The sequence below is a fragment of the Carassius gibelio genome, chromosome B21 (assembly GCF_023724105.1).
Source record: "Carassius gibelio isolate Cgi1373 ecotype wild population from Czech Republic chromosome B21, carGib1.2-hapl.c, whole genome shotgun sequence".
Lineage (NCBI taxonomy): Eukaryota > Metazoa > Chordata > Actinopteri > Cypriniformes > Cyprinidae > Carassius > Carassius gibelio.
In genome coordinates, this window is record NC_068416.1 from 24,391,794 (window position 1) to 24,406,212 (window position 14,419).

At 35.2% G+C, this 14,419-nt stretch overlaps 1 protein-coding gene and 1 long non-coding RNA gene across 3 annotated transcripts in view; one reads left to right on the forward strand and one right to left on the reverse strand.

Moving 5' to 3' along the window:
* The first annotated feature begins 1,065 nt into the window (after positions 1 to 1,065).
* Positions 1,066 to 4,521, forward strand: LOC127985411 (uncharacterized). The gene is made up of 2 exons (XR_008160647.1): positions 1,066 to 1,177; positions 2,433 to 4,521. It is a non-coding gene; the product is annotated as an uncharacterized LOC127985411 (long non-coding RNA).
* LOC127985410 (collagen alpha-1(XI) chain) overlaps positions 2,819 to 14,419 on the reverse strand; it is an 87,061-nt gene continuing 75,460 nt past the window's right edge. The window contains exons 51-66 of one of the 2 annotated variants that reach the window (XM_052587415.1): positions 13,728 to 13,781; positions 13,590 to 13,643; positions 13,436 to 13,489; positions 13,273 to 13,326; positions 13,059 to 13,166; positions 11,994 to 12,047; positions 11,851 to 11,904; positions 11,531 to 11,638; positions 11,371 to 11,424; positions 10,854 to 10,889; positions 10,692 to 10,745; positions 10,062 to 10,323; positions 9,420 to 9,532; positions 8,027 to 8,095; positions 5,464 to 5,697; positions 2,819 to 5,347 (exon numbers count right to left, since the gene is read on the reverse strand). In XM_052587415.1, coding sequence (XP_052443375.1) covers positions 5,201 to 5,347; positions 5,464 to 5,697; positions 8,027 to 8,095; positions 9,420 to 9,532; positions 10,062 to 10,323; positions 10,692 to 10,745; positions 10,854 to 10,889; positions 11,371 to 11,424; positions 11,531 to 11,638; positions 11,851 to 11,904; positions 11,994 to 12,047; positions 13,059 to 13,166; positions 13,273 to 13,326; positions 13,436 to 13,489; positions 13,590 to 13,643; positions 13,728 to 13,781 — 1,509 coding nt within the window. In that variant the 3' untranslated portion in view covers positions 2,819 to 5,200. Of the gene's footprint in view, positions 5,348 to 5,463; positions 5,698 to 7,905; positions 7,975 to 8,026; positions 8,096 to 9,419; positions 9,533 to 10,061; positions 10,324 to 10,691; positions 10,746 to 10,853; positions 10,890 to 11,370; positions 11,425 to 11,530; positions 11,639 to 11,850; positions 11,905 to 11,993; positions 12,048 to 13,058; positions 13,167 to 13,272; positions 13,327 to 13,435; positions 13,490 to 13,589; positions 13,644 to 13,727; positions 13,782 to 14,419 lie in introns of both variants that reach the window. The other variant, XM_052587416.1, reaches the window with a different exon arrangement.

Genomic DNA, 14,419 nt, shown 5'->3' on the forward strand with positions numbered 1-14,419 from the left:
GTGCTTTAACACATCCTAAAGTTTGCATTTAAATTTTTTTTTTATATAAAATTAAATCGAGTTTAAATGCCAGGAGTTCCTGTCGGGACGAAAGTAACAGTTGTTACTTTTTTCCCGCTACAGTCACCAAAAATAGTTATTTTGTTCCAGTGCAAGCTATATAGTGACTTTCTGTGTCTTGCATCATTTCTTACAAATGTTTATGTCATATTATACCAAAAAAACATGTCTGAGTGAGGGTCAGAAAGACAGACAGAGGTCTGGTTTTATCCAGATGTGTTTGAGAGGGTGTTTATGGACATAGAGGAACATCTCTCTCTGGGCAGCTGCTACGTCACATTTATATTTAGGTTTTAGCCGTATCTTAGCCTTTACACCTCCACCTGTGAATTTGCAGTGTTTCCAGATGTTTTAATGCACATTTTTAATTCATGCATAAAAACAACTGGATGGAAACATAAATAGGCCTACTGTTACATTATGTTTAGAGTTATTATTATGCTAATGTGATTAAATTTTTATATTGTGCATTCTGTAGAATTTTATTATTATTATATAAAAATACATTGAAATTTACAATGAAAAAATACAGTCAAGTTTTAAGACATCTGATGAACCTTAAACTTAAATTTAAAATGAAAATATGAAAATGTAATTTCATAATTTTTTTGCAAAGACAAAGGACAAAATATGTTTGCAGTTATTTATTAACAAGGTCACAATCAGGTATGCTTAAGAAAAATAAGACCAACAGAAAAAAATCTAGCTTATATTGTTGTGTTACTTTTGACCCACCTGTGTGTTACTTTCGTCCCAACCGATGGGGTCGAAAGTAACAATGTTCAACTTATGTTCAAAGTGAAATTATACTGAAGTATTTCTACATTTCTACAAAATACCACCTGGAATTGTTAGACCTTTTAAAATGAAGTTTTTCTGAAAAATGGTACTTTCGCCCCTGCTCTCCCCTATATATATATATAGAGAGAGAGAGAGAGAGAGAGAGAGACAGAGAGAGAGAGAGAGAGAGAGAGAGAGAGATATTCTGGGGAACTGACGAGATAAGTGTCCTCCTGAGGTAAAAGTAACGTCACGTGACATGTTGTTTACAAGTTGTTGCAAGTCTTTCCAGAGTTGGAACACGCGTTTTAGCGATTAAACAAGATTATACATTTCGGTAAGTTGTGTTGTGTATTTGAACATACTCGCTTATGTTAATTTATTTTTATCTCATGCAATATTTACTAGTGAAGAGGCGAAAGATGATAAGTAAGGAACACAGAGCGCTGTATCTCGCCACATTAAAGACAGCAAAATTATAGATATTGATAAAATTGAGGCAATTTGGAAGCTAAGGCTTTGTTTTAACCAAAAATAACATAAAACCCAAACCCTAAAGTTATTTATAATCACATTTGTACACAAATAACGTCACACATATGCTAAGTTTAAAATAACAGGCTAATAACACGCATACTTATTTGAACAAATCCACTGATTTGGGTGTAGAATATGTTAGTTCTGGGCTGGTTTTGTTGGTGTAATTAGTATAGAGTATGAATTTTATTACCAAACAATAACACCTTGGGTATTTTCATTAAAGACAAAACTAAATGAACCAGATTTGTCAGCAATAAGAGGAGTTAGATGAAGTTGTCTTCTTTACTATGTTAAACTGCTTGTATCATTAAGTAGTGAGCTGTGTGAGTGTGGTCTCTCACAGCTGAGGTGGGCTGATGTGCCGGATATGTTAATATTCCCTGCTCCAGCGACCCGTCCTGCACCCGGGGCTGTTTGAGATGGATCTAGGCCAGTGACACGGGGCTCTTGAGAAAAAGACTCTGGGTTATTACAGCTGTCTGTGTGCACTTTACTGCCTTCAGTTGTAGACAAAGATCTTGATTCGATTTATATTTAATATTGGGCAAATAAGAGGAAAAAAAAAAAAAAAAACTGTATAAATCTTTTTTTTTTTTTTTTTTCTCAGACATGGACTGAAGTTAGAGCAAGTTTTACATTGGTTAGACAAGCTGTACTACCAGTCAAATGTTTGGACATGCTTGCATAATGCTCATTTTATAACGATAGAGTTAAAATATAGATATAAAAATATGTTTTAAGCTCTTTCATTGTCCAGATTCCAAAGTGCAATTTTAGGGTTTGTGCCATTTTAAAACTTAAAAAGACATATTTCTGAAAAAATGTTTTTTGGTCAATTCAGGTAAATTTTTAATTGGAGAGGATTGGGGAAAATGTTCAAATTAACCTGAATTAATATATTTAGATGCAGCTGTACTAAAAACAAATCAAGACTTGATCCATGATCTGTTTGTCAAAACTTTTTACATCCTTGAATTTTTCTTCAATGGTGGTGTCCAAGATATCTGAGAAGATTGTTTTATCATGTTACTAATCAAGTTTCTTTGTACAAGCGGTCAGATGTTGTTGTCCCGTTGAAGCAGAAGATCCTCACTGGAACATCTCAAGTCATGCTGCAGAACATGATCATCAGGTTTGTTCAAATATCAAAATACTCACCAAAATAATATCATACAAGGATCATTCCAGCTCCAAGTAAGTCACTTTAGGTTTGTTTAAATATGCATACGCATAAGTCATATGTTAAGAAAAGCTTTTTCAGTCTTTGTTCCAGATAACCAGTGATAGCCTTAAAAATTCATTTCACTTGAGTATCTCACATGCCAATGCGTCTCCTCTTCTGCAACTCTACATAATGTATCACAGTGATAACAGTTATCAGATATAAAGATGTATATCTGATATCAGCTATATATTTATCAGATATCAAGAACACTACTGGTATCAATTAACATTTATTATTTTTAAATAATACAATAAATATACTACAAAGGAACATGGGCTTTGGTAGAGAGTTACAACAAACATCGCTCTCTCTCCATTTCACAATGAAGGACAGGCCTGTTTTCATCGGAGCACTGAGAGGATGTCTCATACGGCTGATAAAAAAAAGAGAAACGTGGCTGTGGGAAGACACATGAAGAGAAAGCTTAACATTTTCATGCATACAGGAAAGTTTTAATGCTTCAGTTTTAATGCTTAAAAGACATACAAGGGTGGGAGGACACAGTAAACCTGAATTTATTGACACAAAACCAATATCTCTTCTATCTTCTCGTACACAGGTTTGACACGACCGCACAAACAAACAAACATTACAAAGACAAAAAAATAAAAATAATAAAACAGAATAAACTTTATTGGCAGCATTACTGCTGGTTTTGGAATTTACAGAAGAATTTGTTTCGTACTGTTAAAATTGTGTCAAAACCGCATATTCCATGTTGAATCCTCTTAAAAGAAACAGTTCAAGTCATATTTAATCAAAACTTAGAGCAAGATTTTGCAGTAGCAGGTCTAGTGGTCAAAAAGCAGAATAAAAGAGTGCGGGAAAATGTCTAGTGGCAAAAGGTGTGATAGATCAATAACAAGATGGCTCTAGCCAATGACAACAAATTCTGGCAGGTGAAAGAATATATGCTAGTGAAATTTTGTAATGTACAACACACTTGAATAATCACACAAGACAATCTGATTCTTGGTCTTCAAGTCTCTTAAATTAAGAGAAATCTCTTTGGAAGGAGTCGAGTTAACTATTCATTCCTCTAAGCGTTTTGGTTAAAATATTCACAGAACCCTTGAAAAAGATCTAATGGAAAGGTCCCAAGCTAATTCTCCAGAGCTGTTTTAAATGCTTCATTTCCATCGCTTCTGTTAGTTCGAGTAGAGAACACTTTACATTACAGGGTCCATGTTAGACGTGATACCTCAATCACAACAGAATTAACAGTAATTGTGCTCCGTTTAACCATTTCAGATCGTGTGAATTGACTGTGATCCGAACGTTGTAATGTTAAGTGTGAGCTAAAGCCTTTAGAGGACTATAAATGATCTCCATATGACAATCTGGAATTTGTCAAACGTGGTGAGGAATGATAACAGAAGAAAAACATGTTCTCATCAGTAAATGAATATGATTTAACGGCATGCATAAAAATACTTCCCCACCTCGGGAAGTAAAGCTAGGACTGAAGACGTGGAACCGCTTTTGGGCATCACCGCAGAGCCATTTTCAACTACAATAAACAAGTACAGGAAAAAAGGTATATATTTTTAGCACCACAGGCAGAAGGAGATAGCACCTAGTTTACCGATATTGTGTTTCCTCAGTGTGATGGTGTGCTCTTCTGATACAGGGAAGCACCGATTCATGAACGTCATCCTCATTCATGCGGGTCGCGATCTCACAGACCCAGGGAAGCCACTTCAACACGACAGGTAGCAAATTAATGCTCACATTACGGCTGTTTCTTACTTTTATTATCATTTTGTTGTTTAAATTACAAAAAGACGCTGTTCACAACTGGAATAAAACATTTGGTTGCTGTTGCAGTTGCTTTTTTAATCATTTCCTTTATTTTCTCTTCTTCAGATTCACTGGACATTTCCTCAGGCTCTTATTTGGGGGGATATTTTATTTTTTTTAAAAAGCGTTTTTTTTCCCAATAACTAGCACCTCTGTCCTATTCGCTCAATGGGTTCACATGCATGTTTTGAAGCCAGAACCAAAAAAAAACAAAAAAAAAACACTTCTCCTGAAAAAAATATACAGAAAGTACTTACAAACATAGAAAAAAAATTATTTATATATATTTATATATATAATCACCATTCCAGGGAATGGAAGACAAGTATGCACAAAAACAAAGTTTAGAAGTAGAAAGAGGAACAACATAAAACCCAAGCAAACAAACCAACGGAAAATATTTCTCATATGAGAAAGGCCGAACTGGAGGTGCAAGAACAGGAGGTGAAATAAAAGGATGGATCTAATCGGTCTATACAGCCTGTGGGAGGGGCGAAGAGTTGGATGAGCGTAAAGTGGGCGGGGCTTGGAGAGACATGAGTGATGACCTCATCCAGTTTCAAAACTTGCATGTGATGCAGAAGGTACACCGAGGTTAAAAAGGTTGCTCTGTTATAAGAAGCCATTGTTTGGAAATCCATTCTTTTTTTTCAAATTTCTTTTATCCTTACTTTGGTATCTATCGGGTTTGTTTGGAAACACAAAACTTTACAAATAAGTCGTCCTATTTCTTTTGTGTGTTTTGTATTCGGAGAAAATGAATATGTTTTGTTCGCGTTTGCTCGCTGAGCAGTCTTAGCCGATGAAGCAGGCCGGTCCGACCTCAAAGCCGAACTTCTGCGTCGTTCCGCCGAAATCGTTGAACATGACGTCAACAAATGGCACCTGCTCCACTTTCGGTGTGTTGATCTCAAGAATAGTCTTTTCGTAACCCTTTTTCAACTGCGGGAGGAAAGAAAGGAAGAGTTAAGAACATCGTTTGTGAGAGTTCAGAACTGCATATTACGATGTATTTTTATGGTGGAAATAGTAATTAGTATGCAGTTCTGAATTCTTACCGCGCATCCGTCGACGGCGGCTCTGATGTACGGGTTGTTATCGTAAGACATCTCCTCATCGTTGGAACCCAGGAAGCGGATGGCTTTATCATAAGAGTCCTGTTCCTGGTCGTGCCAAGCCACCGACTGGTAACAGTTGTATGTCAGGTTCTGCCGAGCCGTGGCACTGAGTAAACGGAGGAACGTCATCTGGACCACTCCGATCGGATTGCCCTCCGCATCCGCGTATGAGAGCTGCGCAGACAATCAGACGGCATTGTGGTCAAGATAACTGCTGGACAAACGCCCCCTACAGGTTCTGCAGAAAACTACACATCACACCTCTCCAATCCTACACTACTTCATGATCACTATTGTTTTAAATTTGGGTTCAAAACTCTACAATGGCAAAAAAAAAAAAAAAAAATTCAGGTGAAGTGATAGAAAATAATAATAAAAATAAAATAATTAGGCCTAAGACTTTTTTATTATTTCAAAACAAGACTTGAACTTCTTATATTCTTCTCAAGTAAGCTTATTTTGTTTACATTTTTTTTTTGTTTTTGCAGTGAAATTAGTTGTCAATTATTTGTCAGAAACCATTGTCAATCTTTTTGATTAAATACAGCTATAACAATTATGTATATATGGTACTGTTCAAAAGTTTGCATTTTGCATTTATTTATCAAAAATACAGTAAAAACAGCAATATTGTTAAATATTAGTGATTTTCTATTTGATTATATTTTTAAATGTTATTTATTTCTGTGATCAAAAGTGCATTTTCAGCATCATTGCTCCAGTTTTCAGTGTCACATGATCCTTCAGAAATTATTCTAATATGATTCATTGCTCAAGAAACATTATTTTCAATGTTGTGCTGCTTCATATTTAGTTGAAACCGTGATCATGTTTAGTATTAAGTTAAACACAACAACATTTATTATATGCGTAATAAATCTTTATGTAACATTATTAATGTCTTTACTGTCATTACTGATCAAATAAATGCATCTTTAAAAAAAGAAAAGAAAAGAAAAAGAAAAATCACCTCATACAAGTTGATGTGGTTAAAACATTGATCTGTCTATCATGTCTAAGCACTTATGTTTCATCAGTCAGGAAAGAGCAGGAAACTCTTTTCCCAGTATAGATCCGCTCTGCATGTATTAAACACCAAATTTCATTTTCACATTCAAACATAGAAGATAAACTCATTTTGTTACCGACTCCACTGAAAAACATCACTAATATATTCAAATGAGTTGTACTGCTTTATATGCAAATTCTCCCCTTGTGGTGTGATGCAACATTTGCATTACGGAAATATGCAAATGTTTTGTTTTCATTCTTGAATATACCAACCCATGTTTAGAAGAAAACTCCATCTCCTCTGATCCACAAACACACACATATGCGACTGACTGAGAGAGCGAGCGCATGCTCCATGCACGCACACACACACATTATTATATACTTACGATTAGGAGGTCTTCTCACACAGTCATATGCATTGACTTTGAATGCATGCATGCATGCAACCCACCATAAACACCTGCCCAATACCACATTACCTCATGATCACAGCTGAATGGCAAGAGAGACTGAACCCAAAGCTCAGTGACTGAGATCTGCCATGGACACAAGATCTGGCTCTGTTCCAAACACCGGTGAATGTCTACTGTCTCTCTTCTAACGCAGCTTATGTTCAATTTATTACAGTAAACTAAATCTATATGTATGAAAACTTACTACAGCAAGTTGCCAACATTTCTCATTTTCATTGAGGTACCTTGATGTACTAAAATAAATAAATCTAAAACATAAAATTTATAAAAACTAATTTGAAAGTTTTAGTAGTTTGAGTTTTCATAACATATTTTAAGTATAAAGTGAAAACAATAAAATAATATCTTAATATTTTATATAAAAAATGTAAATATGAACAAAAACTATAATAGTATATCAATAGTATACCTAACACTGCTTCATAGTGACTGATTTGGTTAACTTCATTAGCCAGAATTTATATAATAAATATAATTATAATAAATATAATCAAAATAGTCATGAAGCATGACACAAGGACTTCTTGTACTGCCTTTTTCCTTTATAAATAAGGTTACTCTTAACACCTTTTGCATCTCACTAGCGTCTGGAGCAGAGCGGCAATCATGTGTTAGTGGATTCAAGTCACTTCAAGGTGATTTCCTCAAGCTTACAGCAACAGAAGACGGGTTGGATTCCATCAGTCAGACCTGACGTCTCCACCCACAGTCTTCACATTACCCATAAGTCTGAGCAAACACACTTTTGCTGCCGTTCTGATGATGACCATGCTCATCCACGAAGGGATCCGAGAAGCATGCATAAGCACGGGCCGCCAAGAGACCGATTCTCCAGAAACACTGAGGATCCGTGGACCCTCGGTACAGGCCCGTTCTCTCATGCATTCCTACTTACCATGGACCCTCTCTTGTAGCGACTATACCATGTGCCTGGACTGTCTTTGGGCCAGCGAGCCATTTTGCTCTGTAAAATAGAAGACCATTTCAGGAGGACAAGAAAGAGGAGTCACTCTTACCAGTTTACCACGTTTGTATTCACTGAACCACGACCCTGGAGTCTCCTTCACCCAAGAGGTGAATCTGGCCTGAGAGAGAGAGAGTCAGCTAGAGTCAATACTGCAGACAGACAGAAGGAAGTTACAGGTTGCCTGTGGGACTTATTTTGATCTGTTTTGCAGTGTAGTTGTCAATCTCTCCGAGGCAGAGGCTTTCACATAAGACATGTTCTAGCAGACAGTTTGCACAATGTTTGAATAGCCTTGTACATATCAATTGACATCATACGTAAATGAACGCATTATACCTACAATGAAAGCTTTACACAACTATTATACAGTTTATAACCACAATCAAATCTAATTATAATTAAATAAATAATAATATTCAATCTTATTTTTTTTTTTTTTTTGCTGAGCAAACTAAATCACTATATATTCTAAAAAAGGTTTACAAAATTGATATTAAATGAATAGTATCATTTTAACATAATTAATTTTTATGCAAACTTCAAAAGTGCCACTTGAAAACCTAAAAAGTTGTTTTAAAAATGCCTGTAAAAAAATAATAATATGATAGCAATTCAATATTTCAGTAATGATACAGATTTTGTTTCCATCATGAATAATAAAAGAAAAATCCTAGAACTCAAATTTTGACCAACAAAAAACATTTTCTGTTTTTTTTTTTTTTTTTTTTGCATTTGGAGTGGTCTGAATTTAATTTGAATTTAAAGCTTGCTCTGGTTAATATTAGTGCGAGGTGAGAATAAGCCTAAAGGAGTGTTGTTGTTTTTGTTTTCTTCTTGTTGTAGTCTGCATCTGCTGGTGTGAAGAGTGAACCTGTGGAAGAACTGAATTTAGTGCTGAGAGTCACCTTCACACCCCACTGAGTGATCCTCCATCAGTGATGCTTCTGAGACTCATTAAACCAAATAACTCGTCACACTTGTGTGCAGAATCTAATACACAATTATCATTAAAGACTAGGATACAAGAACCCTCGTTATAAATTCAGGAATAGTGTTTTGAACAGTTGAATAGCTGGTATAGACCTTATTCAGGTTGATGTGAAAAAAAGTACGGGTGGTTCAATATGTCATTCATTGTGATGTGCAGAGTATGACTTCCCATAGGTTTCCAATGCAAAAAAACCCATCTAAATCAGATGTGACCTTAAGAGAGTGTGACATATTGAACAGACTGTACCTCTGGTCCTCTCTGGAGGATTTTCAGGAATCTGTGGACTGCTAACTGTGAGATAAATCTAGTGTGTGTTTGTCTTAATTTTGATAAGTGATGCTTTTTAAAGTGGTGCTGCTTTTAGTGATTCTGACATCTAAGCTGTTTTACTCTTGATGTGGACTTGTGGGAAGCCGTCCCAAAGTGTTCTGTTCAGGAGAGCATTTCTTACCCCTTCACTCTTTTTATCAGGGAAGATGCAGCTCTCTCCGCCTGCTGTGAAGTTACAGTACACTTTGAAAGAGTCTCTGGAGCAGCCCTGGTTCGGATCAATCCAGTATTCACCTGAAAACAGAAAAAAAGGTCATCGTAAGCTTTATGTACTGCTGATACTTTCAAACGAGGCTCATTTAATACAGGGCTGAAAATCGGATTATTTTAATTATGTGATTTGGCACATATTCATTGTAATTAATTGTGTATGTCACCATGCATTCAATTAAAACCTCCAAATGAAGATAATTGTTAGACAAATATTAATTAAGGTTGCAATGTGGCAGAAAAAGTAAGTCATTACAGAATTTTTGTAAACTTTTGAGAATTATTATTATTATCTTTTTTATTTTATTTTTTTTTTGGAAACTTTAGCAAAGTTTTCTTATATTTTCTGCTGCTTTTTATCCTTAATTTTAATTAAATGCTTTATTTTAAATGTATTACATTTTATATTTCTAGGTTTGTTTTGTTTTTATGCGCATCATGACTTTGGGTGATGCCTGAACAGTTTGGATAGCTGCTTTGTTTAAAACAATCATTAACACGCTTGGAAATGTGTGTGTGTGTGTGTGTGTGTGAGAGAGAGAGAGATACACACCATCTGGGAAGTCTGGGTGGCACAGCTGCAGGTCTTTGCAGGTGCGGGCAGGGTTACTCTGTGTGCCCAGCGGGTGTTTCATCTGTTCAATCTCTAGTTTGAGCGAGTTCAGTGAGCCGAATATCTCCTCCATGCCGTCCTCATAGTCTTTGTAATTGGCATCTCCAGCGTCGTCCATCATCTGGCTGGCGTCGATGTTCCTCTTTGCCCGTTTGGGGCTGGACAGAATGGGCAGAGGGTGGATGACATCTCCGGGTGGACCCTAGATGAGAAAACAACCGTTAATATTCACATACAGTGCTTTATTTAGAGCACAGAAAAAATGGCATAAAAAAGCTCAGTAATAAAAACTACTGTAATAGAGCTGAAAAATAACCGTATCTAGGATTATCCATCTAAACAATTAGACCTTTACACTGACATTAACGAAACACTTGCATTTCTCTCTAGGTAACTCAGCAAACGACACAGTCTGTAGGTGTGATATATCAGGGGTTCTCTCAGAGGAACCTCAGATTTGCTTTCCACCACATAATAGAGCTCAATTACACTTACGTAACATCTACTGCAGAATCATCTGTTTAAATATGTGCTTATCTCACAGAGGTTTGGTTTAGTGTAGTTACGTACTGGAGGTCCAGGGGGTCCTGGCACTCCACTTTCTCCCTTCGGTCCAGTCTGACCCTACAGAGACAGAACCAGAAACAGACTTATGAAAAAATGATAAACCAATCGACTAAATAAAATGCTAATTCAATTAACCAGTATAATTAAATAAGAACATGAACTTACAGATGATCCTTTAGCACCTTTAGGACCAGGAGGACCCTGAACAGAAGTGAAACATACACATAAATCATTATAAATTACGTTTATACATATAATATCCTCTAAAAACAAAAAAGGTTACAATTAAAACCAAAAATATGGAGAACCTGTTTATTCCCTCACTCTCTCTCTCTCTCTCTCTCTCTCTCTCTCTCTCTATATATATATATATATACATAGAAATAAAAAGGTTTATTACTACTCAAAAAACTGTTTTATACCATTTTAAATTTTACTTATATATATATATATATATGTATATTATTATTATTTATATATATATATATATATATATATATATATATATATATATATATATAAATATATATATATTTATTATTATTATTTTTTTTTTGTAGAATATAATACTGATTCATAGAACAAATGGCAATAAATGTTTATTGATTAATAAAAAAGTTCTTTGCTGCACCACTGAAGATACAGATAATAAATGATTTTAAAGAAACATCAGAAATGTTACCGGGAGACCAGGAGGTCCAATGGGTCCAATAGGTCCAGCTGGTCCTGAAATACCCTGTAGAAAAAGACAGATATTAAAGACTGTTTTATGAAAATACAAAGGATTTGGAAAGTGTATACTAGGTTTTTATTGCTGTATGTGTGTGAACATGTTTCCATACAGTGTCTCCTTTGAGTCCTGCAGTTCCCTGTGGACCTGGCAACCCTCTGTCTCCCTTCTCTCCTTGTTCTCCTGGAGGTCCGATGAGTCCAATGAGACCAGGATGACCCTGAAACGAGCCGCTTGATTACTGAACTCATCTATAATGAACATACTCCTTGATAACATCGATGCCAGCCAGAGCTCAGTGAATGTTCTGGACGTGTAAAGTCATTACTACAGCTGTGTACCAAACACTAGAGTGTCACCTGTTCCTAGACCAGAGCAGTAAGTCATAATCCAGTTCATTAAGAGTATCAGAGATGGATCTGCTTCTCTCACCTTTTCACCTTTAATCCCAGTTTCTCCCTTCAGTCCAGGCAGTCCAGGAGGACCCTGAGAGAGAGACATAAGAAGAGTGAGGACTGGAGATTGTCGTTTAAGACAGAAATGAACTGGTTCTCAGAGGAATATGGTGTGGATACCATGGGTCCCGGAGGTCCATCGGGTCCCGGAGCACCGGGCAGTCCTTGTTCTCCCTACATCAGGATCAAACAGATCAATGCCTTAGACACAACTGTATATGAGATCTGGGGTTATATTCTGGGGGTTCAAAGGGGGATCCTTTCTATAATTCTTATTTCAACCAAAAGGAAAAAATATTATAGGATTATATTTGTATTTTCGTTATAGTAATGTTTTATTATAGTGTTCTATTATATATTATGAATAAAGGTACCGAAAATTTTTTTGCACTGTGGCTTTTTAGTTTTTAAAGTAGCATAAATGATCATACTAGGATGTGTACTGTATATATACTTTATGTATATATACTTTATATATATATATATATATATATATATATATATATATATATATATATATATATATATATATATATACACACACACACAAACACACGTATAAATGATTTTATATATATTATAATTTTGGTAATTTTATGTTACGAAATAGGTTTTAATCATTAATAAAACATAATTTAAATGCATTGGAGAAACTGCATTTTCTTGATCTTTAAACCTTGAGAGTCTTTAATCTGCAGCTCCCATTTCTTGATTTACATATCTAAAGTTGTTTCATTGATCTTAAACTATAAATCTTACAAAAATAAACAAATGCTAAAATACTAATTAATTTTGAATTGAATTATTAATAATTAATTGAAGTGTCATTCCTTAATACAATGTTGTAGTACTAATACAAATACTAATGCTAATTTATTTCTAACCTAAAATGGTACAAAAAGGTAATAACATTTACTAAAATAGTGATTTACTAATAGTAATTGAAATAATTCATTATTCTTGCATTCTAGAAGAAAGTGTTTGCTTTTTTTTTTTTTTTTTTTTTTACAATAAGTGATCTTTGTCACATTCTAGATGCAAGAAAGTTATATATTTATATATTTTGGTTTAGATTTTTTTTTATTCTGTAGTGACCCGGGTTGGTTATATACAGGCTTTGTGAGACTAACAAATAGATTTGGCATGTAATGTGACATTGCATGATGCTGCTCCATTAGCCCTCACCACTGGTCCAGGCACACCTCTCAGACCCTCAGAGCCGGGCTTTCCAGGGCTTCCCTGAGGACCAACTGGACCGGTCTTACCAGGTGGACCCAGGAGACCAGATTCACCCTGATTCAGAGACACAACACCGTTGAAACCACTGCTGGAATGAATTCATAGCTGTACTGTAATAGCACATGAGTTCATAAAAGTGTGTACGACATTTGCATATTACCTTGGCACCCTTCTCTCCCTGTCTTCCTTCAGGTCCTGCAGGTCCATGAGGCCCCTAAAGAGAAAGGATGAAAGTTGAGAGCCATATGGATATATGGGAATATTTACAGAAATATTTTTGATAAATGTTTTTAATAAAAAGTATGTTTCTAAGCATTACTCACTCTCTTTCCTGGGGGTCCAGTGGGGCCAGTTTCACCAGTAGGTCCAGGGGATCCCTGAGAGAAACAACATTACAGAAGCAGCAAACATTATAAAACACATTTGCATGCAGCCGACAGCAGAGATGTCAAATGATAGTGTTTAAATCAGACTCACCGGCTGACCAGGCTCTCCATCATCACCCTTATCTCCAGGAGCACCATCCAAACCCTGCAGGACGAGAAAAAGCATCTCACTTCCTGAACAAATCTGAAAAGGTCTTTAATAACTACATTTGACATGAATAGTACTTACAGATGGACCAGGCTCTCCAGGAGGACCAGGATCTCCAGGGAAACCACTTGGACCCTGAAAATCACACAGAACATTTGAACATTTTAATATTTGATCAGAAACCCGGTGACTGTGAGGTCTCATCAGCATCAAGAGTAAGGTACCACAAGCTATTCTCATCGACCAATTAGCACGCAGAACCTAGAATACACTTTCAACAATAAAGGTTTTAGAACACATTTAATTATATCTTAATTTCTTATACTTATCTTAGTTTAAACTTTCTTGTAAAAAACAATGTAAATAAAAAAAAAGATGTTTTTTTCATTTTTGTTTAATATTTGAATAAATAAAAAGTCATATATTTTAATACAGTATACTGTATATTGTTGGATATATTGCAGTGTTTATTTTTATCGTATTAGGCAAGGCAAGTTTATTGTAAGAATAATAAAGAGGATAGATAAATAATATACAGTACAATATTAAACACCTGGGCGTCTCTTTTCTATGCTTTTTTAACCATAATAATAAAAATAAGTAAATAAATGGCCAAAATGTAAATTCTATATTCTTCTAATTAAAAAATAGCGAAATAAATACATAAAACAATTACATGAATTTACGCATCGCAACATTATGATGTATGGTATCAAATCTTAACTATGTGGTTTGCCAAATATTACATTTAACAGTGTTATTAAATGATTAGT